The sequence below is a fragment of the Triturus cristatus genome, chromosome 10 (genome assembly GCF_964204655.1).
Source record: "Triturus cristatus chromosome 10, aTriCri1.1, whole genome shotgun sequence".
In the NCBI taxonomy this organism is placed as follows: Eukaryota; Metazoa; Chordata; class Amphibia; order Caudata; family Salamandridae; genus Triturus; species Triturus cristatus.
In genome coordinates this window covers 1,237,500,267-1,237,525,868 of record NC_140593.1, presented here as the reverse complement: position 1 = coordinate 1,237,525,868, position 25,602 = coordinate 1,237,500,267, and the positions used below count along the sequence as shown (strand labels likewise).

Below are 25,602 nucleotides of genomic sequence, written 5' to 3'. Positions count from 1 at the left end.
GTGGTCGCACCTGAAGAATCTTCGTCCCCGAGCTTGCAGCTTTTGTTCGTTCTTGAGCTTCTCCATTGCAATCCATTGAGTGCCCGACGGCTCAAAAGCACCCTGCACCCAGCCGCCCGAGTGCCCCTGGCAGTGCAACCTCTGCTCTAATCTACTTACCCATTTGCCCTGAGCAAGTGACCAGGAGCCCAGCTCCCACAGCCGCATTGCCTGCTAGACAGCAGCCACCAACCACGGGCCCCCTGCCTCCCATAGGATAACATTGGGCCTACCTCACTCTGCACCCGGCGGCCCCAGTGCCGCCGAGGGTGTAACAACTGTACTTACCTGACCCTGGGAGACCCCTGAGTCTATGCCCAGCAACTTAACTCTGCCAGTAGAGTACTTACCCAAAAGCCGATAACTCACTTTTCTTCCATAGGGTAACATTGGCTGGTTTCACTTGACAATTCTTCTAAGTGTGGAGTTTATAAACTTTAAAATATTCACCTAAAATCAACCGAGTAACGAAAACGAAAATACTCACCTGCTATTAGGAGAAATCCCAGAGCTGGATCTTGGTGTCCAGCACTGACCCTGAAAAGTAATTACAACCATACTTACCGCCAACTCACTTTTCTCACATAGGAAACCATTGACTGTTTTTCGGTGAAATTTCTTCGAAGTGTAGATTTTTGCGAACCACAAATATTCTTTAAAAATCGTACCAACTGTGAAAACGTAATTACTTATCTGTTTTAGATAGATGTCCCAGTACTGAGCCAAGGAGCCCAGCACTGGATTACAAAAGTAACCAGAACCTACTTCACCTGCAACTTGAATTTCCTTCCATAGGATAACATTACCTGATTTTTGCTGAAAAAGTTTTTAAGTGTCGATTCTGCAAACTTACAAATATTCGTTAAAAATCGCCTGTATAACCTAATCGCATTCTTTCAACTGCTTACAGGCGGTACACTAGTGCTGGATCCAGGATCCAACACTGAGCAAGAAAAAGTAACACTAACCCCACTGACCTGCTAAGTGAATTTCCTCCCATAGGTTAACATTGGTGATTTCATTAGGAAAAGTTTCTAAGTGTTAAATGCAGTCGCCAAATAATGATACATCTCAAACGAAATGCACCAAATTATGTCCTTACATCTAATTCGGTGCGGCATACGAGTCATGTAAAGTTACGAGGCTCAACCTGTGTGTGATAAAAGCATGTTTCTATTGCCATTAATGCAACCATGCATAGACGGTGCACAGCCTATGATGCCTTTCATGTATCTGTAAATTTCAATAAATCCCAATAAAAACAGATTAAAAAAACAATGTTTCTAAGTGTCAACTTTTAAAATACCAAAATATTGCTTGAAAATCACAACAGTAACTAAATTGTATTTACTCACTTGTTTCGAGGAACTGTCCCAGGACTGAATCTAGGATCCAGTCCTGGAGTTAGAAAAGTAATCCTGAAAGTAATCTATTGCATTTAACTTGAAATTCCCATTGAGCTCAATGTATTATTGTGTTTGAAATTGTGTTGCCTATTGCAACAAACTAACTATTGCATTTCAAGTCAATTGTCTATTGCAAAGTATTTAACTAAAGCATCTCATTCTGAGAAAGTATATTTTGATACCTATTGTTGTTGATTCTAAAAATAAATCAACCATATATTTTTATATACAAACCATTGGCCTAGAGTTCAGTTCTTGAGTGTGTGAGACCATTTGCTGACTGATGGTTTACAACAAATGTTTACACTGTCCTCTCATACTGCCTTACTGCTCAACCAAGCTACCACTTTAGAGAGTAAGGTTATATCTAACTTTTGCCTCTGCCAAATCTCTGGGGACTGTGGACTCCGTGCATACTGTACCTATTTGGTAACAGTCTATACAGAACCACTTTCTTACACTCCAGGCCTCCAAGCAAACCTGCCGAAAACTAGAGAAGAACTGGCTCCGTGAACGAACACCGGACAGCTACACAGCCCACAAGAACGCCAGCCGCAGACACCATCACCTCATCAGATCCGCCAAAAGGGCCTCCTTCAAAGACCGCCTGGACAACAACGCACACAACAGCAAAGAGCTCTTCAACATCGTGAAGTAACTCTCCAACCCCGGCTCCAACACCAACGATATCCCCCTTAACAAGACCTGTGTGACTCGCTGGCCACCTTCTTCCATTGCAAGATCGCAGACATCCACGACAGCTTCAACGCCATGACCGCCTCGACAACCACGGAGACCTCCGCCCCCACGACCACCATCCGCACCAACCGCCTGCTCTACTGGACCAACATTAACAACGACAAATCCATCAAGATCATGAACACCATCCACTCCAGATCCCCGTCAGACCCATGCCCACACCACATCTTCAACAAAGCTAGCACTACCATCGCACCCCATCTTTGGAAAGCCATCAACATCTCCTTCGAGACAGCAACCTTCCTAGAGAGCTGGAAGCACGCCGTGATCAGCGCCTTACTCAAGAAATCCAAGGCGGACCCCAAGGACCACAAGAACTTCTGGCCCATCTCCTTGCTCCCGTTCCCGGCGAAGGTCATCGAGAAGACCGTCAACAGACAACTGACCCGCTACATCCAGGAGAACAGCATCCTGGACCCGTCCCAGTCCAGGTTCCACAGCACCAAAACTGCCCTCATCGCCGCAAACAATGACATCAGGACCCTGCTAGACAACAGCGAAACCGCGGCCCTCATCCTCCTGGACCTGTCAGCCGCCTTCGACACGGTCTGCCACCGCACACTACGCACACGCCTCCATGACGCTGGGATCCAAGAGAAGGCCATGGACTGGACCACCTCCTTCCTCTCCGGCAGAACACAGAGCATCCGCCCCCCCCCCCCCCCCTTCTGCTCCGAAGCCACCAAGATAATCTGCGGCATAACCCAGGGCTCATCCCTCAGCCCAACGCTGTTTAACATCTACATGGCACTGCTCGCCCACGTCGCCCGACTGCATGACTTCAACATCATCTCTTACGTCGATGACACCCAGCTGATCCTCTCCCTCACCAAGGACCCTCATACCGCCAAAACCAACCTACACGAAGGAATGAAGGCCGTCGCCAAATGGATGAGGAACAGCCGACTGAAGCTAAACTCGGACAAGACGGAGGTACTCATCCTCGGATCCACCCCCTCTAGTGACTCCTGGTGGCCGACCACACTGGAAACCGCTCCAACGCCGACCGACCACGCACGCAACCTAGGGGTCATCCTCGACTCCACCCTCTCCATGAATATGCAGGTCAACGCGGTCTCTTCCTACTGCTTCAACACCCTCCGCATGCTCCGCAGGATCTACAAGTGGATCCCCATGGAAACGAGAAGAACGGTCACCCAACGGAAACGCCCTCTACGCGGGAGCCTCGGCCAAACTCCTCAAAACCGCTTCAACGGATCCAGAACACTTCTGTACGCCTGATCCTCGACACCCCTTGTCGCAGCCACATCACATCCCACCTGAGACCTGCACTGGCTCCCTGTCAAGAAGAGGATAACCTTCAAGCTAGCCTTCACCCACGCACACAATGCACTCCACAACACCGGACCAGCATACCTCAGACGACTCAGCTTCTACACCCCCACCCGCCAGCTCCGTTCCGCCGCCCTCGCCACAGTCCCCCGCATCAGAAGAGCGACCTCCGGCGGCAGATCGCTCTCCCACCTCGCCGCAAAGACCTGGAACACCCTCCCCATCCACCTGTGGCAGACCAAAGATCTACTGACCTTCAGAAGACTCCTCAAGACCTGGCTCTGCGAGCAGTAGCAACATTCCCCACCCCCCAGCACCTTGAGACCTTCACGGGTAAGTAGTGCGCTTTACAAATGCTATGATTGATTGACTTCATGCATGATTTGGAGTTGTGGACTGACCCTACACACCAGAGAGACACCTCATGGGGATCTGTCACAGAAATCTGTTTGAGAAAGTCCCTATATGGTCCACGTAGGCTTAGGAGAGGACATGTTGCTGCAGTGGATTAAATTAGAGGGGAAAAAACTCTTCCAGTATAAGAAAATAGATAGAATCTAGCTTCAGATTGGTGTACGGAGGCAGGGAAATAAAGGAAGGAATATGCTACTTACCAGTATGCATATGTTCTTGGCATGTAGAGCTGCAGAGTCACACACTGAGGATAAGATCGCCATCTGGTGTTGGGCTCGGATGATTGCAGGTTGTTGTCGTCTTCGGAAGAAGCCTTTGGTCACGAGGTTGGTGACTCCTCCCCTGGACAACAGTGCGCATGGGCATCCACTCCATCTTAAGATTGTTTTTTCGCCATGAAGGGAAAAGATGGAGTGTATAGGAATGAAAGAAGGATGTCCATGTGTAATGTCTAAGTAAGACAGATGCTGGAACAGATACAGGTCCCGGGGAGGCGGGCGGGCGTGTGTAACTCTGCAGCTCTACATGCCAAGAACAGATGCATACTGGTAAGTAGCATATTCCGTTCGAGGCATATGAGCTGCAGATCACACACTGAGGATAGATTGTATAGCAGTGCTTCTCCTTAGCGGTGGTCGCCTGTATCCGTTGCAGCAGTTTGAAATAAAGTTTTTAGGACAGCCTGGCCCACTGAGGCCTGTTGTTTGGCTTGCACATCAACACAGTAGTGTTTAGTGAAGGTATGCGTGGTAGACCACGTGGCTGCCTTGCAAATGTCTTCTAGGGGAATGTTACCTAAGAAGGCCATAGAAGCCCCTATTTTACGCGTGGAGTGCGCCCTAGGGGGAACTAAGTGTACGTTTAGCCTTTTGGTAGCATATTTGGATGCATTTAACTATCCACCGGGCTATACCTGATTTGGAGATCGGATTGCCTTTATGTGGCGGTGCGAAAGCAACAAAGAGTTGTTTTGTCTTTCGAAAAGGTTTCGTCCTGTCGATGTAATAAAGCAAGGCTCTTTTGACATCTAAGGTGTGTAGGGCCCTTTCAGCTACGGAGTCTGGGTTTGGGAAAAAGACTGGTAGCTCTACTGATTGGTTAAGGTGGAAAGGGGAAATCACTTTTGGGAGAAATTTAGGGTTTGTCCTAAGAACCACTTTGTTACGGTGTAGTTGTAAGAAAGGTTCCTCTAGTGTAAGGGCTTGTATTTCACTTACTCTTCGTAGGGAAGTGATTGCGACAAGGAAAGCTACCTTCCATGTTAGGAATTGTAATTCACATTTGTGCATAGGTTCAAATGGGGGACCCATAAGTCTTGTTAGAACCACATTGAGATTCCACACTGGGGAAGGTGGTAATCTTGGGGGAAGAATTCTTTTGAGACCTTCCATAAACGCTTTGATGGCTGGTACCTTAAAAAGGGACAGGTGTTGCCTATTTTGCAAGTAGGCTGCTAAGGCTGCTAGGTGTAAACGTATAGAGGAATACGCTAGATTGCATCTTTGCAAGTGTAGTAGATAGCAAATGATGTTTTGGATGGAAGCATCTAATGGGTGTATGTCATTATTAGCGCAGTAGATGGCAAATCGTTTCCATTTCGCGGCATAACATGCTCTAGCAGTAGGTCGTCTGGCTTCCTTTATGATATTCATACAGTCTGGAGGGAGATTGAGGTATCCGAACTCTAAGACCTCAGGAGCCAGATCGCTAGGTTCAGTGTTTGAGGATCTGGGTGTCTGATTTCTCCATGGTTCTGGGTTAATAGATCCGGGGAGAGGCGTAGCCTTTGATGTGGAACTAAAGATAGTTCCAGAAGTGTGGTGAACCACGGTTGACGTGCCCAAGTGGGAGCTACTAGTATTAGTGTTAGCGACTGTTGTTTCAGTTTGCGTACCACAAATGGAACTAGTGGGAGAGGCGGAAAAGCGTACGCAAATCTGCCTGACCAGTTCATCCATAGGGCATTGCCCTTCGACTGTGGGTGTGGAAACCTGGCGGCGAAGGTTGGGCATTTTGTGTTTTCGGGAGTGGCGAACAGGTCTATGTCTGGTTGTCCCCATTTTTGGAAGAAGGGGAGTAGAACCTTGGGGTGTAATTCCCATTCGTGGATCTGCTGTGTGTGGCGACTCAGGAGGTCGGCCACCTGATTGTGGATCCCTGGGAGATGTTCTGCTAACAGGTAGATGTTTTGAGGAATTGCCCATCTCCAGATTTGCTGTGCCAGTTGGGACAGTTGGAGAGAATGTGTCCCTCCCTGTTTCTGTATATAATACATTGTCGTCATGTTGTCTGTGCGTATGAGGACAGTTTTGTTCTTTAGGTGTACCTGAAAGGATTTTAGTGCTAGGAACACTGCTAAGAGTTCCAGGTGGTTGATGTGGAGCAGTTTTTGTTGACTGGTCCATCTGCCCTGAGTGGTATGGTGAAGGAGGTGGGCTCCCCACCCCGTGAGAGATGCGTCGGTAGTTAGCACAACTTGTGGAAGAGGCTCTAAGAACGGCTGCCCTTTGGACAGGTTGATGGTGTTCCACCATTTCAGTGAGCGAAGTGAGCGACTGTCCACCAACACCAGATCGATAAGTTGTCCGTGAGCTTGGTTCCACTGTTGTGCTAGACATTCCTGTAAGGGACGCATTTGAAGTCGTGCGTGTGGGACTATGGAGATGCAGGACGCCATCATGCCTAGGAGCTGCATGAACACTCTTGCTGGAAGAGATGGATGAGTTTGAAATTGAGAGATGAGATTTTGTATACTGGCTATCCTGGGATAAGCAATGGCTTTGGATGTATCTATGGTTGCTCCTAGATACTGATGTAAGTGGGAAGGTTGTAGGTGGGATTTGGGGTAGTTGATAGTGAATCCCAAATCGTGGAGTTTGAATCGTGCGATGAGTGTGGAGAACGCATTTTTGGTGTGTATTGGCTTTTATGAGCCAATCGTCCAGATAGGGGAAGACATGGATCTGTTGTCTTCTGAGGTGCGCTGCCACGACTGCTAGGCACTTGGTGAACACTCTGGGTGCTGTTGTTACTCCGAATGGGAGAACTGTAAATTGATAGTGTTGCCCATCTACCACAAATCGTAGATATTTTCTGTGAGCGGGATGCATAGGGATGTGAAAGTATGCGTCCTTGAGGTCTAATGTGGCAAGGAAGTCTCCCTGTTGTAAAAGTGGGAGGACTTGTTGGAGGGTGGTCATATGAAAATGATCCGAATGTATATACTGGTTTAGTAGTCTGAGATCCAGTATGGGCCTTGGTGTTTTGTCCTTTTTGGGAATGAGGAAGTATAGAGAATATACCCCTGTTCCCTGATGTTGAAGGGGGACTGGTTCTATCGCATGTTTTTGTAACAGGGATTGAACTTCTTGTTTGAGGAGAGAGAGATGATGTGAGGACATTGGACGTTGTTTGGGCGGTATGTTTGGGGGGATTGTATGAGTTCGAGGCAGTAGCCAGACTGGATAATTTGTCTTACCCACCTGTCTGTGGTGATGGAAGTCCAGACAGGTAGGAATTGTTGGAGCCGCCCCCCGACTGGAGTGGAATGGTCTGGGGGGAGTGGTGGCAAGTCACTGTTTAGTGGCTGGGGAGGTGCGGGTGTTATTGTTGTTGCCCCGCCCTCGACCTTTGTTATTGTTTCCCCGATAACCTCCTCGAAAATATCCTCTGTTAGGGGATGTTTGTCCCGAATTTTTAAAGGTGGATGTGGTCTCAGTTCCCGTGTTTTTGGAGCCTCCTCTATAAAAGGAGCGACGAAAGGAACCCCGGTTTTGAGGAGACTGCAGTGCTCCCATAGACTTGGCAGTTTCATTATCCTTTTTCATTTTCTCCAATGCAGTATCCACTGCAGGGCCAAATAACTGCTCTTGGTTGAAAGGTTGAGCCAGAATTGCGGTTTGAACCTCCGGTTTAAAACCGGAAATACGGAGCCAGGCATGTCGTCTGAGTAAGACGCTAGTATTGACCGCCCTAGAAGCAGTATCTGCCGCATCTAAGGCGCATTTAATGGAGGCATTAGATATTAATTTGCCTTCTTGGATGAGGTCAGAGGCCTGGGACTTAAAGGGTTCAGGCAGATGTTGCATAAGGTCCTCAAGTTGGTCATAATGCGCCCTATCATACCGGGCTAACAGGGCCTGGGTATTCGCAATACGCCAATGGTTAGCCGCCTGCGCGGCGACCCGTTTGCCTGAGGCCTCTAAAAGCTTAGACTCCTTGTCCGGGGGAGGCGTTTCTCCAGTTGTCTGTGAGTTAACGCGCTTCCTGGCATTTGATACGACCAAGGAGTCTAAAGGGAGCTGGGCTTTAATGTATGCAGGGTCCTGCGGGGCTAGTCGGTACTTTTTTTCGATGCGTGGGTTGAGAACCCTAGCTCGAACAGGGTCTTTAAAGACTTCAGTAGCATGCTTTATAACCCCTTTGATCATAGGCAGTATGTGAACAGTTTTTTGTGACTGCTCAAAAGTATCGAGGAGAAAGTCCTCTTCAAGGGCGTCTGTGTGCATTGTGACGCCGTGGAATGTTGCTGCCCTATTTATAAGTTGGCCAAACCCTAAGTGGTCATCAGGAGGGGAGGGCTTGGAGGGGTAGGTAGTGGGGTCAGGCATGTCAGGTATAGGATAAGACCAGTCATCTACGGGTGCTGGGTCTGGGAACGTAAAAGGGTCGTTTGGATCAACAGGATCATTAAATAAATCAGGGTCCGCCCCTCCCCCTAAGTCATCATTATCATCCTGTGGAGAAGGTGAATGATAGGGAGATGGTAAAGGTAAAGGAGAAGGAGGAGGAGGAGGGGGACGGGGGGGACGGGTTAGGAGGTAATAAAGGAGAGGAAGAACGAAGTGGTGAAGTAGCACAGTCCTTCTTCCGTATGGGAGCTGGAGGTGGTGTGATGTCCAGCTTCCGTTTCTTGTATGGGACGGCAGTCACATGTCCAGTTTCGGGATTGATGTAGATCCGCTTTTGAGTAGGATCTGGGCGAAAAAGTTCATCTGGCTCCGAAGGCGGTGATGACCGTTTCGGGTCTTTATGAACTTTTTTCGGTGTGGACGGAGTTTTCGGTACCGATGGATTTTTCGGTGCCGACAGAGGTTTCGGCGTCGATGGATTTTTCGACGTCGATGGATTCTTCGGTGCCGATGGTTTTTTCGGTGCCGAAGGAAATTTCGGTGCCGAAGGAAATTTCGGTGCCGAGGGACTTTTAGGCATCGATGTCGAAGAACGTTTCGGCGCCGGTGGAGACTTCGGTGCCGAGGAACGTTTCGGTGCCGAAGAACAAGTTACTTACCTTCGGTAACGCTTTTTCTGGTGGATACAGTATCTGCCTGTGGATTCCTCACCTTGTGAATATCCCCTGCGCCAGCAACATTCGGAAACTTTTGTAGCAGTCCACGCCGATGGGGTCGAAGATGACGTCACAGAGACACGGCTCCGCTCGCGACTCCACTGACGTCACCGGCTCCATAAGAAGACCTCCTCGGCGTGATGACGTCAGTTCCGCCCCTTTTTTCCGTGCCTCCGAGGCACACGGACGGACTGACAGCAATATGTACATAAACAGCATACACAGTACACAATATGCATATCAACACACACAGTGTGGAAAAGAAACATCAAAGCACTAGAAATAACCCAATGTCCTTGACAGTCATAAATACATTTGAAATCAATAATAGAACTACCGTCATAGAGTCACTGGAATAGAAGGATGGACAACGGGGAGGCGGGTGGGTCAGTGAGGAATCCACAGGCAGATACTGTATCCACCAGAAAAAGCGTTACCGAAGGTAAGTAACTTGTTCTTCTGATGGATACATCTGCCAGTGGATTCCTCACCTTGTGAATAGATTCCACAGCAGTCCCCGCTCCCGGAGGAGGGTGTCCATCCCCCTATACCAGAAAATCCTGAAGGACGGAACGGGCAAAATGTCCGTCCCTCCTCACCTCAGAATCTAAACAATAATGTTTTGCAAAGGTGTGAAGGGAGGCCCAAGTTGCCGCCCTACAAATGTCCTCCACAGGAACACCCCTAGACAAAGCAGAGGTAGAAGACTTTGCTCTAGTGGAATGAGCTCTTAAACCCTCCGGAGGCTCCTTACCAGCTAGGGAGTAGCAGATCTTGATGCATAGCACAATCCATCTTGAAAGGGTGCGCTTGTGCACCGCACGACCCTTTCTGCAGCCAGCAAAGCCCACAAAGAGCTGGTCATCAACCCTGTAGTCCTTAGTCCTGTCCAGGTAAAAGCTCACCGCCCTCTTAGGGTCCAAGCGGTGAAGTCTCTCCTCCTCCTTGGAAGGGTGAGGGGGAGGATAAAAGGTAGGAAGGGTAATGGACTGCCCCAGATGGAAGGGAGTTACCACCTTAGGCAAAAACGCAGCCCTGGTCCGGAGAACCATTCGTTCAGCATGCACAGTCAAGAATGGGGGTTTTGAACTAAGAGCTTGAAGCTCACTTACTCTCCTTGCCGAGGTGATTGCAACGAGGAAAACCGTCTTAAAAGACAACAGTCTCAAGGGACACTTATGTAAGGGCTCGAAAGGAGAACCCATAAGATAAGTCAGTACAAGGTTTAAGTCCCACTGAGGTACAATAAAGGGAGTAGGAGGAAATTTATTCGTAAGGCCCTTGAGAAACCTAAGCACAATAGGTGACTTAAATAAGGACGGCTGATCCGGCAGGCATAGGAAAGCCGACAAAGCCGATAAATATCCCTTTACAGTGGCCACAGCAAAGCCCTGCTGGGCAAGAGAAAGAGCAAACTGCAGAATGTTAGACAAACGAGCCTTCAAGGGATCAATCGACCTCTCTCCACACCAGAGAACGAACTTAGACCACCTATAGGAGTATATGGATTTGGTGGAGTGTCGCCTGGCCGATAAAATAACATCCACCACATCTGGCGGGAGAGAGAAAGAATTCAGGTTGCCCCGTTCAATCTCCAGGCATGAAGGTGTAAGCTCCGGAGGTGGGGGTGTAGAACCTGCCCCTCCGACTGCGAGAGGAGGTCTGCCCTCAGAGGGAGACGGAGCGGAGGGCACGAGGAGAGGTGGAGAAGATCCGTGTACCACACCCTTCTTGGCCAATCCGGGGCGATCAATATAACTTGGGCCCGGTCTTGGCGAACCTTCCTCAGAACCCGAGGAATCAAGGGTATGGGAGGAAACGCGTAAAGGAGTCGTGAGCCCCAACTCAACTGAAACGCGTCTCCCAACGCCCCCTGCATCGGATACTGGAGACTGCAGAATGACAGGCAGTGCGCGTTCTCGAAAGTGGCAAACAGATCCACCCGAGGAGTTCCCCACGTCCGAAAGACGTGACGAACTACCTCCGGATGGAGCCTCCACTCGTGGTCGGCAGAGAACTGCCGACTGAGACTGTCCGCACGAACGTTCAGCACCCCGGCCAGATGATTTGCCATCAGACAAATCCGATGGTCCTGAGCCCAGGACCATAGACGCAGGGCCTCTCTGCACAGACAAAGAGACCCCACTCCTCCCTGCTTGTTTATATACCACATCGCGGTAGTGTTGTCCGTCAGAACCTGAACAGACTGACCGCGAAGGGAAGGGAGGAAGGCCTTGAGCGCCAAGCGTATCGCCCGTAACTCCAGAAGGTTGATGTGAAGCAACCTTTCCTCTGGAGACCAAAGACCCTTGATCTCCAGATCCCCCAGATGAGCACCCCACCCTAAGGTGGATGCATCCGTTATCACCGTGGCCACCGATGGAGGTAGATGGAAGGGCTTCCCTTGGGACAGATTGCCCTCCACGCTCCACCAAGACATCTCCGCTGCAGCTTCTCTGGAGATCCTCACAGACTCCCTGAGATCTCCCTTGTGCTGATACCACTGCTTGCGGAGGCACCACTGGAGCGCCCTCATGTGCCAGCGTGCATGGTTGACCAACAGTATGCAGGAAGCGAACAGACCGAGCAGGCGAAGGACCTTCAGAACTGGAACAACCGCTCCGCTGAAAAACAAAGGAATCATTTCCTGTATGTCGAGAATCCTTTGAGGAGGAGGGAATGCTCGACACACAGTAGTGTCCAGTACCGCACCTATGAACAGGTTGCGCTGAGAGGGCACCAGGTGAGATTTGGGCACGTTGATCGAAAAACCCAATCTGTACAACAGCCGAGTTGTATCCTGCAGATGACACAGCACCTTCTCCGACGACTCCGCCTTGATCAGCCAGTCGTCCAAATAAGGGAAAACCGAAATTCCCGATCTTCTGAGATGGGCTGCCACCACTGCCATCACCTTTGTGAAGACTCGAGGTGCCGAAGTAAGACCAAACGGAAGGACCGCAAACTGATAATGTCGCGACCCTACCGTGAAACGGAGATACTTCCTGTGCGACTTCAGGATGGGGATGTGAAAATACGCATCCTGCAAGTCGAGCGACACCATCCAGTCCTCCTGATTCAGCGCCTGAAGAACCTGCGCAAGGGTGAGCATCTTGAACTTCTCCTGTTTCAGGTAAAAGTTCAGGATTCTGAGGTCTAGAATCGGACGCAATCTGCCGTCCTTCTTCGGGATCAGAAAATACCGGGAGTAGCATCCCTGACCCCTCTCCTGCTCCGGAACCACCTCTATCGCCCCTTTCTGAAACAACTTCAGGACTTCTTCCTGCAGGAGAAGACGGTGGTCCTCCGAGCAAGCACCTTGGCAAGGAGGGTAAACTGGAGGGAATTCCCGAAAGGGAAGGGCGTACCCATTTTCTACAAGATCCAGAACCCAAAGGTCTGTAGTAACCGATTCCCAATCTTGTAGAAAATGGGTAAGCCGGCCCCCCACAGGACCAGCATGATCCGGAATGTCGAATCTAGGGCTGTTTTGCGGTGGTGGGAGGGGCTGAGGAAGAGGAAGAGGAGGAGGAGAGTTGACGGCCACGTGAGCGACCCCTAAGCCTTCCTCTATATCCCTTGGAGCTTTGCTGCTGCTGCTGCTGCTGCTGGGCTGGTCTATAAGAACGAAAACTCGCCCTTCCAAAACCTCTGTACCTCTTGAAAGTACCTCTCGGCTGGGATTGAAGGCCCAACGACCTAGCCGTAGCCTTACTTTCTTTGAAGCGCTCGAGAGCAGCATCAGCCTTCTTCCCAAACAGACCAGACCCATCAAAAGGTAAGTCCAACAAGGTCGACTGGACATCCGAAGAAAATTCGGAGGACTTAAGCCATGCTCCCCTCCTGGTGGCAACTGAAGACCCCATGACCCTGGCAACTGAGTCTGCTGTATCCAAGCCACTCTGTATAACCTGGCGAGCAGCCGCCTGGGCATCCGACAGTACTTCACTGAAGCCTGCCCTATCCACCTCCGACAGCTTCGGTGCCAACTTTTTAGCTGAATCCATAAGCGCATGGATATAGCGCCCCAATAAACAAGTCGCATTAGAAGACTTTAATGCCATACTGGCTGAAGAAAAGACTTTCTTGGCCGATTGGTCCACCTTCTTGGCCTCTCTGTCCCCTGGGACCTGAGGAAACGCACCTTTTGAACGTCCAGAACAAGCAGCCTGAACGACCAGACTTTCAGGTGAAGGGTGTGATGACAAAAACTCAGGATCCCCCGGAGCCACCCTATATCTCCTTGCAACCACCTTGGACACCGCAGGAGCCGAAAAAGGCTTGCGCCACACATCCAACACAGGCTCCAATATTGCTTCATTAAAAGGCAACAGCGGCTCTGACACCGCAGTTGGAGAGTGCAACACCTCAGTCAAGATATTAGACTTGAACTCAACAGATGGCAATTGAAGGTCCAACAACTCTGCAGCCTTTCTTATCACAGCATGATAAGGAGCCGCGTCTTTAGAAGGTTCATCTGAAGGAGGAGTGATCTCCCACTCCGGAGACAAATCCAACCCACTTGCCTCCTTCAATTCGTCAAACACCTCATCGGATTCGACCAATTCTCCCTCTTCAGCCTCATCCATAAGATAGCTCCTCTCCTCCAGCACTCTCTGCGCCTCTCTCCTGGAACGGATCCGCACCTGCGGCGTCGGCGGCGCCGTGATCGAATCCGACGGCGCCGGCAGAGGCGTCGAACGCGGATCAGCTGGAGCAGCCGGCGTCGAACGAGGTCGAGTCGGCGCCGGTGAAGAGGGAAGCGGCGTCGATGTTTTCGGCGCCGGCATCTGCCAAGACGGCGTCGCTGGGAAGAAAGGCATAAACGGTGCTTGAGGATAAACCTGCGGCACTCCCAGATTAAAAGCCATCGGACCCATAGGTGCACCAGAGGAATACATGGCCCGTGAGAACACCCCATACATCGCATTGAGATACTGCGAGGGGTCCTGACCTGGATTAGGGAAAGCTGGATACTGGTCAGGTAACACCGGACTCGGGCCTGCCGGCGCCGACGGTGGAACTTGCGGCGTCACAGACTCACCCGGAGCCTGATCATCCTCATCCTGGGCCGGAGTCGGAGACGGAGCCGAAGGACCTGCAGGACCTGGAGAAGCCATCGGCGCCGGAGAGGACGCCGGCACCGGCGAATCAGCCGGAGCCGGAGAAAACACAGGAGAAGATGGAACAGGAGGCGAAGCCGGAACAGGAGAAGGAGACACTGACTCCCTTCGACGCCGAGCAGGCGATTTAGACTTCGACGTCGAGGCCTTGTGATGAGACGAATGCCTCCTTTTCTTCTTATGCTTCTTGCTCTTTGAAGCATGTCCCGACGTCGACTTGGAAGCCGACCTCGACCTCGACCTGGATCTTCTTCTACCTCTTTTCTCCTTTCTCTTCATCCGGGCGATAAAGAGCTTTGCCTCTCTTTCCTTAAGAGCCTTTGAGCTCATCTTCCTGCAACACGAACATCCTTCAACATCGTGGTCCGATGACAAACACCAAACGCAGTCGTCATGCGGGTCAGTGATGGACATGTGTTTGCCACATTCATGGCAAGGCTTGAAACCAGACTTCCTTGCCGACATTCTCGAAGAAAGACAGAGAAACTTCGGAATAAACACAAAGTAACAGGTAAAGCTACCAGTAACGATTCCCGAAATCCGTTGGCGTCGTCGGCGCGGAAAAAAGGGAACTGACGTCATCACGCCGAGGAGGTCTTCTTATGGAGCCGGTGACGTCAGTGGAGTCGCGAGCGGAGCCGTGTCTCTGTGACGTCATCTTCGACCCCATCGGCGTGGACTGCTACAAAAGTTTCCGAATGTTGCTGGCGCAGGGGATATTCACAAGGTGAGGAATCCACTGGCAGATGTATCCATCAGAAGGAGATTTCGGTCTTGGAGCCTGTTTCGGTGCAGACAGTGGAGTTTTCGGTGCCGAAGGTGTTATAGGCACAATCACATGAGGTTTGCTCGAGCCCGAGCCACCTACAGGCTTAGATGTCTTCGGAGCCGGGCCCGAGGGCGGTGCTTCTGAAGAGGATTTCCGGTCTCGACTGGGCCCAGCTGGCGGAGTCTTGACCAATGTCTTTTTGGATGGGGCAGGGGCAGGGGGGTTGGTACTCACACGCTGCCCTGGAGTGATGAGGTCATCGGAATCGTCGGCCTCGGACACGATCGAGATCTTCGGTGTCATCTTCAGGAACATCCTGAGCAAAGATGTCCTCCGGTTCTGGAGCTGGTTTGGCCATAATATGGCGTCGAGCTCTTCGGTCCCGGAGGGTCTTCTTGGAACGGAAAGCGGAACAAGCTGGACAGGTCGATTCGTTGTGTTCCGGCGACAGGCAGAGGTTACAAACCCCGTGGTTATCACTGTGGGGGAACTTCGCTCCACACCGGGGGCATTTCTTGAAGGGTGTCCTGTCCATCAGCCGCTTCCGGAACCGGTCCGAGATGATTTCGATGTCGATTGAAAGAAGATTGAAGAATTAAATCGATTGCTGAAAGTTTTCTGCTGGAGCGGAAAAAAGTTCATCCGAACCCAATGGCGGAAAAAAACAATCTGACTATGGAGTGGATGCCCATGCGCACTGTTGTCCAGGGGAGGAGTCACCAACCTCGTGACCAAAGGCTTCTTCCGAAGACGACAACAACCTGCAATCATCCGAGCCCAACACCAGATGGCGATCTTATCCTCAGTGTGTGATCTGCAGCTCATATGCCTCGAACCTAACGTTAGCACGGTTGAGTGGCATCTATATGCAGCTGCAGCGGTCACTTCGAGGGTGGAGAAGAGTTGACGTGGAACCACACACCACCACCTAGTGACGCGCTGTGGCTGTACTAAATCTTCTGGATCCGGTTTGACATCTGGAGATGTTCTAAAGGTGAAAATTCTGTAGTAAGACCCACCAGGAAGAGTTTATCCTTCTTTTATGGTAGGATACCAACTGTAGCACACAAAATAAAAAAGAACCAAACTTGATGTCAAAGGATCGAAGTGAATTTATGGAAGGTCAAAGTCACTTCTGCTTGTGATATCTACATCACTGACCCACAAGTGGCATAACAATTCTGGCCTGCTGTTGGAGACACCAATGAGGGATCTGTAGGACAGGGTTGCATAAGTAGTAAATATGGACTGGACTATCCACACAGCTTTAAAATAAGAAAGTGAGAATCCTCATCCTTCCAGCTTGGACAACGGCATGGAAACAACTGCCCTGCTACCTGGCTCACAAGAATGTCAGACATTATTAGACTGTGAATTTTTCGCTTTGTTGATTCTGTTTTGTTTGCTTGTACCCTTCTTGCTGCATAATCTGAAAACACTCCGATACCCTTGGTGGTCATGTTCGGGGTAAATAAAATGTTCTAAATAAATAATTTGAAAGCTAACAGGGTACACACCTTCTCTACAAAAACAGTCTTCTCCCAACACAGGACACCTTATACAGCACTTACCATCCTCTGAAGACGCAATCAATGAATAATGATTGTCTTGGCACCTTCCGAGGACCTTCTCCATACAAGTCTCATGACAGCAGCCACAGTACAACTTAAAAAAAGCCTAAAGACTACAATGATGCAAAGGGTTAGACCTACCTAGAACTGCATGCTGGTCGTGTGACTCCTCCAGTTCCTTCAAGCACTCTCCTAACATGTCCCACAGCTCATCTAGACTCAGCTGCTCACTTAACAATGGAAGCTCTGGCAAGCGCTCCTCTTTCTCTGCTTCTACTGGCTGAGATGCTTCCGAAACTAGAGAACAAAAAGAAAACAAACACTAGGCATGTGATCCCGTCACCCTATTGACAGATTATTGAAATTGCCCCATTGTGTCTTTTATGGCTAGTGCTTACAGTAGCTCACCTAACCAGCTACGTGTGATTAAATGCTACAACTCCTGTCCAATCCCTGCTCAATACCAAAAATGTTCTACTTGGCAGCACTGAATACTGACCGACAGACTGGGTGTCCTGGGCTGCTGGAGAGGGTTGGTCCACATCCATGGGAGACTCGTCCCTCCTAGTAGAAACTTCTGCTTGGCTGGGTTCCGACTAAATAAGAGACAGCGTTATAGAGAGAACAGAGGATGCTTTTATGGTTACTGTGGATACTAATGCTACACACCATGAAAAAGAAATGGAATTAAAACTGAAAACATACAAATAGAAAAAAACAAAGCTATTCAGTCTCTCACTTTCCTATGATTAGCCAGGCTGAGCTTCTCTGAGGAATAGAACAATGGTCAGCAAGAGGGAAGGCTGGACCATTACACGAGTTACATTGAGGAATAGCAAATGGAAACCACAGTGAGCTGCAAAACTGTTGTTAACCCATTTGTAATAAAATGGAAACCGTGGCATCTGGGCATATGGAGCAGAGAGAAGTGGCAGGTCAACCTAAGAAGGGATACAGAAAACGACCTTTCAGCACTGAATGATTATTCCTCGAGGCTGCAGGTGTGCAGTATGTACACGTACAGACAGGAGGGCAAGCTCCTTAGACGAATGTGAATTACTGTTTATACTTTAACAATTTCCCTCCTTCTCAAGAAGGCTGTGGGCAGAAGGTAAAAAAGACCAAGTAGTATTACAGATGGAGTCACCAAGACCCTTATCTTGCACAGGTTCTCTCGAATCAACACAAACAAGGTCATTTGTGCATCAAATCTGCAAGGCCAGGGAATTCACACATGGCAGGATGGGTACTCAGCACAGGTGGAAAACAGCATGCGCTTCATGTAAATGCATGCTAAGTGTGGCCACAGAACTTTTGCATTGACAAGGCGACGCTATGCTACAACTGCCATATACAGATCAGATGTCTACAGAGGCACTAGCTCATTCTCACATACAAAGATTCCAGAGACACGTAGACAAAAGAGCAATAAGACTCACAAAGCCACCTACACAGGAAAGAAATGGGTAGCATGAACGGATGACAACAGAAAAGCCAAAATAAAAATAATGGATGGCCTGCAAGCGCCACAGGCATCATGCTAACCGTTGCTGTTTGCTGCTGTCTCCGCGCCCTTTGACCCTCACGTACCATTTGTATAATGGCATCAGCTTCAGCCTCCAGCTGCCGCACAGCTGCTTGGATGCTGCTAGCCGAGCCCAGGCTGGAAGCACCTGAGGAAAAGAAAGAGTATGTGAATATATTTTGCCTGGAAAAGACCCAGTCAGTGGCAGACTTTTTTTTTCTTTTTTCTTTAAGTATTTCATGTTAAGAGCTAAATGGTCTTGAGTCATGGATTTTCTATTTTGTTCACTGAACACATTTAAAATACATAAATATCAAGGTACAGGGGCAAAATGCAGGCCCCTGCATTAGAGGGGGAAAGACTCTGAAGGGCCCCTATTTAGTCAACGTGCAGTGAATATCTGAAATACGGGAGACTCTGTGCCCCCTCCTCACATTCGGCAGAGTGGCAGCAACATCAGTTACTGTTAAGCCACTGTGGAAGTCCAGTTTCTGGGGATTTAAGGCACGTGATCCAACCAGGATAAAGAGGGAGGGAAATTAATTTGGGATGAGTGTCCAAGCGTGTGGGAGCTTTGTAAACATGAGTTCCATATGGCCAAAAAGGTTTTGGACAGGCTGAAGAAGCGAATATATGCATGTGGGGAGGGAAAGCAAAACCTGTGTGAGATACCTACAGCCAAGGAGGCTACTATGACCACAAGGAAAACTCACAGGTGTGGGTTTGAACACCATTCTGATAGTTAATCTGGAGCAAGAGAAAGTAGGTGTCTGTGAGAATGAGACATTCATAGAGGTATGCAGTACCAATTAAAGAGCACACGTGTGGGGGAAAAACTTAAATCCAGGGGCAACTAAGAAACAGGAGGAAGAGTGAGCAATGCCAATGCACAAGTGAGAGCTGTACACCAAGTGCATTGCCCAGAGCCAAGGAAGCATGTGGCTGCACCGGAGGGAGAGTTCCTCAGGGTGTCACTCTTGATTAGAAGGATGCGTGTCCATATGTGGAGGAAAGAGGGAACTATATTAATCTAACTGGATAAACCAAGACAAAGGAAATAGAACAAGCAAAGGGTGATACTGTTATGGAGTACACAAAGTAGCTCCAGGCATCCTTGATCTGAGGAAGAAATTTCAATCCTGTACTACAACAAGGCTCAGATTAAAACATACCTAGCCTGCCAGTCTGTTTCGCCTTCTTGTTGGCGCGTCTTGTATCATCTCGAAGCTGGATGATCACCTGCAGCACTCTCAGGAAGAACTTTTGTGTTGATGTCTTGGAGGTCAGCATGGACATGGAAGGCAGCTGCAGCTCCCGCCCCCCTAGCGACCGTTTCTGGGAGGCCACAATCACCACATTCTCAGCTATGTCGAACCTGGAACACACAGGGGCGACATGCACAAACCTGACATTTTAACTCGCACCTGGCCCAGGACTCAAGGGCATAAAACATTCACCGGAGGGGGGTGGGGCAGATTAATTTACAACATTTGAATTTAGCTTATTAGGTACGTACACTAAGTATTGTTCATAGCCAACTTAACAGTAAAAAAAAAAAAAAAAGAATGAGTAAGGTCTAATACAAGTAGAATGTTGAAGCAAGTAACCATTGAGGAAATTGAAAGGTACAGAGGAATACTTCAATGGGAAGGAGGATTCTTGAAGGAAATAGAAAAGGATAAGATAGCAGGTGAGCAATATAAAGCGAGAAAGTACTGGTTGAGACTGATCTCGGAGAACAAAAGAGGCAGAAGGACAGAGCTGGATAAGAGGTCATAAGTTGAGGGGGATTTGAATGCAAATCAAAGAAAACCAAATCAAAACCAAAAATTAGAAGACAGCCAACCAAGAAAAATCAAAAGCAGTGACATGGGAAGAAGGTCAATAAGGAAGGCGTAATCAAGAATTAAATGCACGCAGGGAAATCAAAGATTAGGCATGTATTACAATTTTAAAAAAAAGAATTAAAATTTGATGGCCATTAAGAAGCACAGTGTACCCATTCTTCTGACCAGAAAATTAAAAGCAGCATGAGTGAAGCTCCTATAGCGGACATTTCATTGGAGTCCAATATCAGCAGCTTAATGGCTACCAGTTGGAACAATTGTTGTTTGTGGGGAAATGGTGTGTATTATATGGTGTGGCTGTGTGACCTTCCTGTGAAATACACAACCAACTCCTTTAGGACCAGTCAAGTTTTGTTTGTGAAACTCTTGGCTCAACCCTGGGTATCTGTGGCTCTATGCAGTCAGGCTCACACAAAGGAACAGGTGTAAAGCAGCTATGCACCACCAAAACAACTGAAGAAGAAATACACAAGAACCTCAAGAAATCAACCAACAATTTATTAAGATAGTTTAGATGTTTATTTTATTATTGACACCAAAACTAATAAGATCCATTCGTCTAGGTATACTCTTTATACCCTTTAAACCCCTCGGCTAGCATCGAAATGACTTTTTTTGTGCTCCGATATGTTTAGGTCTCCTACCTCCCCATGGTCTCTCAGGTTGAGCACCTTATTGTTGCACATTACTAAGGTTTGCTGGAAACCGCAGCCAGCCAGCGACTCCCAGGTCCTTTAGTTCTTGGCTATGCTTTCCCAGCTCCCATTATGGATCATACGTAACCTTGGAATGTCAGATCATATGTGGAAAGACCAAACAGATCTTTTTTAACTTCCTACTTTCCGGGCCTCCAAGAGGATCCACTCTTTAAGGATGTAAGTTTTGAAGTTAATCAGAACCTTTCTGGGCTTTTTCCCATTTCGTTTTTTTCTGAAGGGATCACAAATTCTCTGAATAACTGAGGCTAACTCATTGGGGTATATCAATGGAATACATTATTTGATTCGCTCTACCATTAACCCTTTCAGGTACTCACCTTCGACCCTTCCGGGACATTTAATATTCTCAAGTTATGTCTTGCGTTGTTCTCTAACATCTCTAGCTTATCGCAAAGTTCTTTCTCACCCACTCTGTGTTTTGATCTCTTCATGACTCACCTCCACTTCTTATTTTAGTTCTTCCACTGAAGCTTCCAACGTATTCATCCTTTCCATCAATGCATCCATCTTACCTTCCAACACATCGCAAGCACCTTGAATGTTTGCCTGATTTTTCTCAGAGGTCACAAATTTAAGTCTGATCTCTTCTATTAGCCCTATAAGGAGTCCCTCAAGCCCTGTCCGTTCTGTGGGGTTTTGTGTACCCCCATGTATGTTGTGAGGTTGTAGTTTTTCTTGTGAACTTCTGTTTTGTTTTGCACGTAGCTCCATTAATACTTGAAATAGATTTTGTGTGAGCAGCCCTCTTAAAGTCCCCCTGTGCTAACAGTCTATGGCAATCCTTGAATCCCAGTCGCCATAACCCTGCCCTTTTGTATGGCACCTGCGTGAGTTTGTAAGGTAAGATGGGGTTTACCCACCTCTTTTGCTATCTAGTTAAAGGTAGGAGAAAGATCCTGGTATATCCAAGACAAACAGATGCTGGTGTAGTAATGCTACAAGAGACTTTCTAAATGAAGGAGGAGTGCGTAGCAGCCCATATATGGGCAAAGATGGATTAGGGACTTGGTTTGTACAGATCAAACGGGCCGTTCAAAGGGGGTGTTGATCATAATAAAGAGTTCTGTGCAGGTTACTCTGGGTGAACATATATCAGATCCCGGGGGCATAGGTTAATAAAGAAGATTAAGATATATAGTACATAGTATGCAACTGTAGGTTTTTGTGGTCCTAACATTGACAACCCTGGCCCTCTCCAAGCATTATACTGTCAGTTGCTTCCTTGGACCTTGCCCACCGCTCACCTTAACTCCTGGAGATTGGTCTTGTAAGTCGCTGTACTTTAACTGTTTGCAGAAAGTGTTCTTCCTTCCATAGGGTGACATTGCAGAACTCAGAAATTGCACTGGGTCCACTTTATAAAGTGAAAATTCATATTTAAAATCCTACTTATCCGAACAATTTTTCTGTGATGCCTAAACATATATAAAGATATGTGCTACGTGCTATTTTTATAAATTGGTGTGGCTCCTCGAGTCGTCATTTATTAATCATTGTGCATATATGCAATTGTCTTGCACTCTTCCGCGTTAAGCCCAAGGCTGCTCGACCACACTACCCCCTAACAGAGCACTTTGGGATTGTATAACAAGCCCTGTCCACTAGGAAGGGAACCCATGGACTCTGTACACTGTATATCAACTTACTGACCTATTATACAAAGAGCAAGCTTCCTACAGAATGGGGAAGATCTAAACATTTTCAGGGAGCTATTAGATGATTAAGAACTAAAAACGAACACACAAGTAAAACCAAGGGTTATCACAGTAAATCAGTGAGCGTTGGATAAGATCATGCTCAGGATCAAGGCACAAAGGATGAGGGAGCGCCACATCCATCAGCGCCATGACCTGTTGCTCAATGAGGGCAAAAAATAAAAATAAAGAATAGAATGGAAAAAGAACCACTGGAGTGTTCAGGAGATACAAAATTTACAAGGTATAGTAATCCAGCACCTTTTACTTAACTGCAAACATGCACTGGCAAATTCATCGAATTTGACACCTTGAAACCTTTTCAAGGAAAACTTTGGTAAGCATCAATGTGGTATTTAGAGTTACTTTAGACGACCAACTCTGACAGGGAGCCAGTCAGGATGACCAGCAAGGTCTACAGAAACAGTTACCTCTTCAAGAAAAACAATCTTCAGTGCAGCTCCAGGATCAGTGTCTCCATGCCATGGACTTCTATGTAGTGGGCCTGATACAAGTGATTCAGAATGCTGAAGATGGTGTGCGGTCGACGGGAGTCTTCCTGGTGGTACTCTTCGGTCCACAGGCTTGGTGAGGGTATCCTGGCCACAGGTGTCGACATCCTTCAAAGTCCTCTGGAGCTTAGCAAAAGTCCAGTTGCAACTGGGGTACCAGACGCCTGGTACAGCAGTTTACTAATTTTGGCAGCTAACTTGCCTTCTAGGCGACCCAGCTGCACTCAGACGGCTCACCCAGGTCCAGGAGACTCAGGGGTAACTTTTGAGCATTGGGTTTTAGTCCCCTGGGCTTCAGGGAGGCAAAGAGTGGAGATCCAGGAATATGGGTGTAGGAAGGAATATGCTACTTACCAGTATGCATCTGTTCTTGGCATGTAGAGCTGCAGAGTTGTACACTTAGCATAGGTCGCCATCTGGTGTTGGGCCCGGATGTTTGCAGTTTGTTTTTCTTCTTGGACCGTCTTTGGAAGTCACGAGTTTGGTGACTCCTCCCTCGGTCCGTACTGCGCATGGGCTTCGGCTCCATCCTCAGATTGTTTTTCGCCAACAGGGAAATGATGGAGCGTAGTAATAACAGTGAGAAACCCATGTGTGTTGTATCTAAATAAGATGGACTGGAACGGATACAGGTAGCCGGGTGGGCGTGTACAACTCTGCAGCTCTACATGCCAAGAACAGATGCATACTGGTAAGTAGCATATTCCGTTCGAGGCATATGAGCTGCAGATTGTACACTTAGCATAGATTATATAGCAGTACCCAACCTTAGCGGCGACCACCGGTATCCGTTGCAGCTGTTTGAAAGAGTGTTTTTAGTACAGCCTGGCCCACCCTAGCTTGCTGCTGGGAATGCACATCTACACAGTAGTGTTTTGTGAATGTGTGCGGTGTAGACCATGTGGCTGCCTTGCATATGTCATCTAAGGGTATATTCCCTAGAAAAGCCATAGAAGCCCCTAACTTTCTTGTAGAGTGGGCTTTAGGGGGAACAGATAATGTTCTCTTTGCCTTCTGATAGCAAATTTGTATGCATTTTACAATCCACCTAGCTATCCCTGATTTTGAGATGGGGTTGCCTTTATGTGGTGGAGAAAAGGAAACGAACAACTGTTTGGTCTTCCTGAAGGGTTGCGTTCTTTGTATGTAATATAGCAACGCTCTTTTCACATCTAGTGTGTGTAAGGCCCTTTCCGCAACAGATTGGGGTTGCGAAAAGAAGACAGGTAATTCCACTGATTGATTGAGGTGGAAGGGGGTAATGACTTTGGGCAGGAACTTCGGATTAGTTCGAAGTATGACCTTGCTGTGATGCATTTGTATGTAAGGTTCCTGTATGGTGAACGCTTGTATTTCACCAACCCTTCTAAGGGAAGTGATAGCTACAAGGAAAGCTGTTTTCCAGGTGAGAAATTGTAGCTCACATTTGTGCATTGGTTCGAAGGGCGGACCCATTAGTCGTGTAAGGACCAAATTTAGATTCCATACAGGGGAGGGTGGTGCCCTGGGAGGAATTACTCGTTTGAGGCCTTCCATGAAGGCTTTAATAGCGGGCACTCTGAAGAGTGACAAATGCTGTCTGTTTTGTAGATAGGCAGCGATCGCTGCTAGGTGTAGGCGTATGGATGAATACGCCAGGTTACACCTGTGAAGATGGAGCAGATAGCATATGATGTGTTGTATGGATGCATCTAGAGGGTTGATTGTATTGTTACGGCAGTACATTACAAATCTTTTCCACTTTGCGGCATAGCATGCTCTAGTGGTAGGACGTCTGGCTTCCATGATGATGTTCATGCAATCAGGGGGAAGGTTAAGGTACCCGAATTCTAAGATTTCAGGAGCCAGATCGCCAGGTTGAGCTGAGCTGGGTCCGGGTGCCTGATTTCTCCATGGTTCTGGGTTAGGAGGCATGGGGAAAGGTGCAGTTTTTGATGTGGTACCACTGATAGTTGTAGTAGCGTGGTGTACCACGGCTGTCTGGCCCACGTCGGAGCTACCAGAATGAGTGTGAGGGAGTGCTGTTGTAGTTTCCTGACCACTAATGGAATTAGTGGGAGAGGTGGAAAGGCGTATGCAAATCTGCCTGACCAGTTCATCCATATCGCATTGCCCTTGGACAATGGGTGTGGGTATCTGGCGGCGAAGCTTGGGCATTTTTTGTTTTCGTGGGTGGCGAAGAGGTCTATTTGAGGATGCCCCCACTGTCGGAAGAATGGGTGAAGAACTTGTGGATGCAGTTCCCATTCGTGTAGTTGTTGAGTTTGTCTGCTGAGCAGATCTGCTATGGTGTTTTGTACGCCTGGAACATGTTGTGCCAGGAGAAAAATGTTTTGGGGAATTGCCCATCTCCATATGCTCTGGGCTAAGCGGGAGAGCTGGGGAGAGTGTGTCCCCCCCTGTTTCTGTATATAATACATCGCAGTCATGTTGTCTGTGCGAATGAGGACTGCTTTGCCTGAAATCTGCTTTTGGAAAGATTTTAGGGCTAGAAAGATCGCCAAAAGCTCCAGATGGTTGATGTGGAGCGTTTTTTGCTGTGGCGTCCATAGACCTTGCATTGTGAGGTGTAAGAGGTGCGCTC

General features: G+C 48.3%; 1 protein-coding gene across 5 annotated transcripts in view; it reads right to left on the bottom strand.

Moving 5' to 3' along the window:
- HUWE1 (HECT, UBA and WWE domain containing E3 ubiquitin protein ligase 1) overlaps window positions 1-25,602 on the bottom strand; it is a 1,878,220-nt gene that overhangs the window by 135,438 nt on the left and 1,717,180 nt on the right. For 4 of the 5 annotated variants that reach the window (XM_085629865.1, XM_085629862.1, XM_085629866.1 and 1 more), the window contains 4 exons: window positions 19,419-19,651; window positions 18,267-18,394; window positions 17,221-17,317; window positions 16,863-17,018 (listed from right to left, as the gene is read on the bottom strand). In XM_085629865.1, coding sequence (XP_085485991.1) covers window positions 16,863-17,018; window positions 17,221-17,317; window positions 18,267-18,394; window positions 19,419-19,651 — 614 coding nt within the window. The remainder of the gene's footprint in view (window positions 1-16,862; window positions 17,019-17,220; window positions 17,318-18,266; window positions 18,395-19,418; window positions 19,652-25,602) is intronic. The other variant, XM_085629867.1, reaches the window with a different exon arrangement.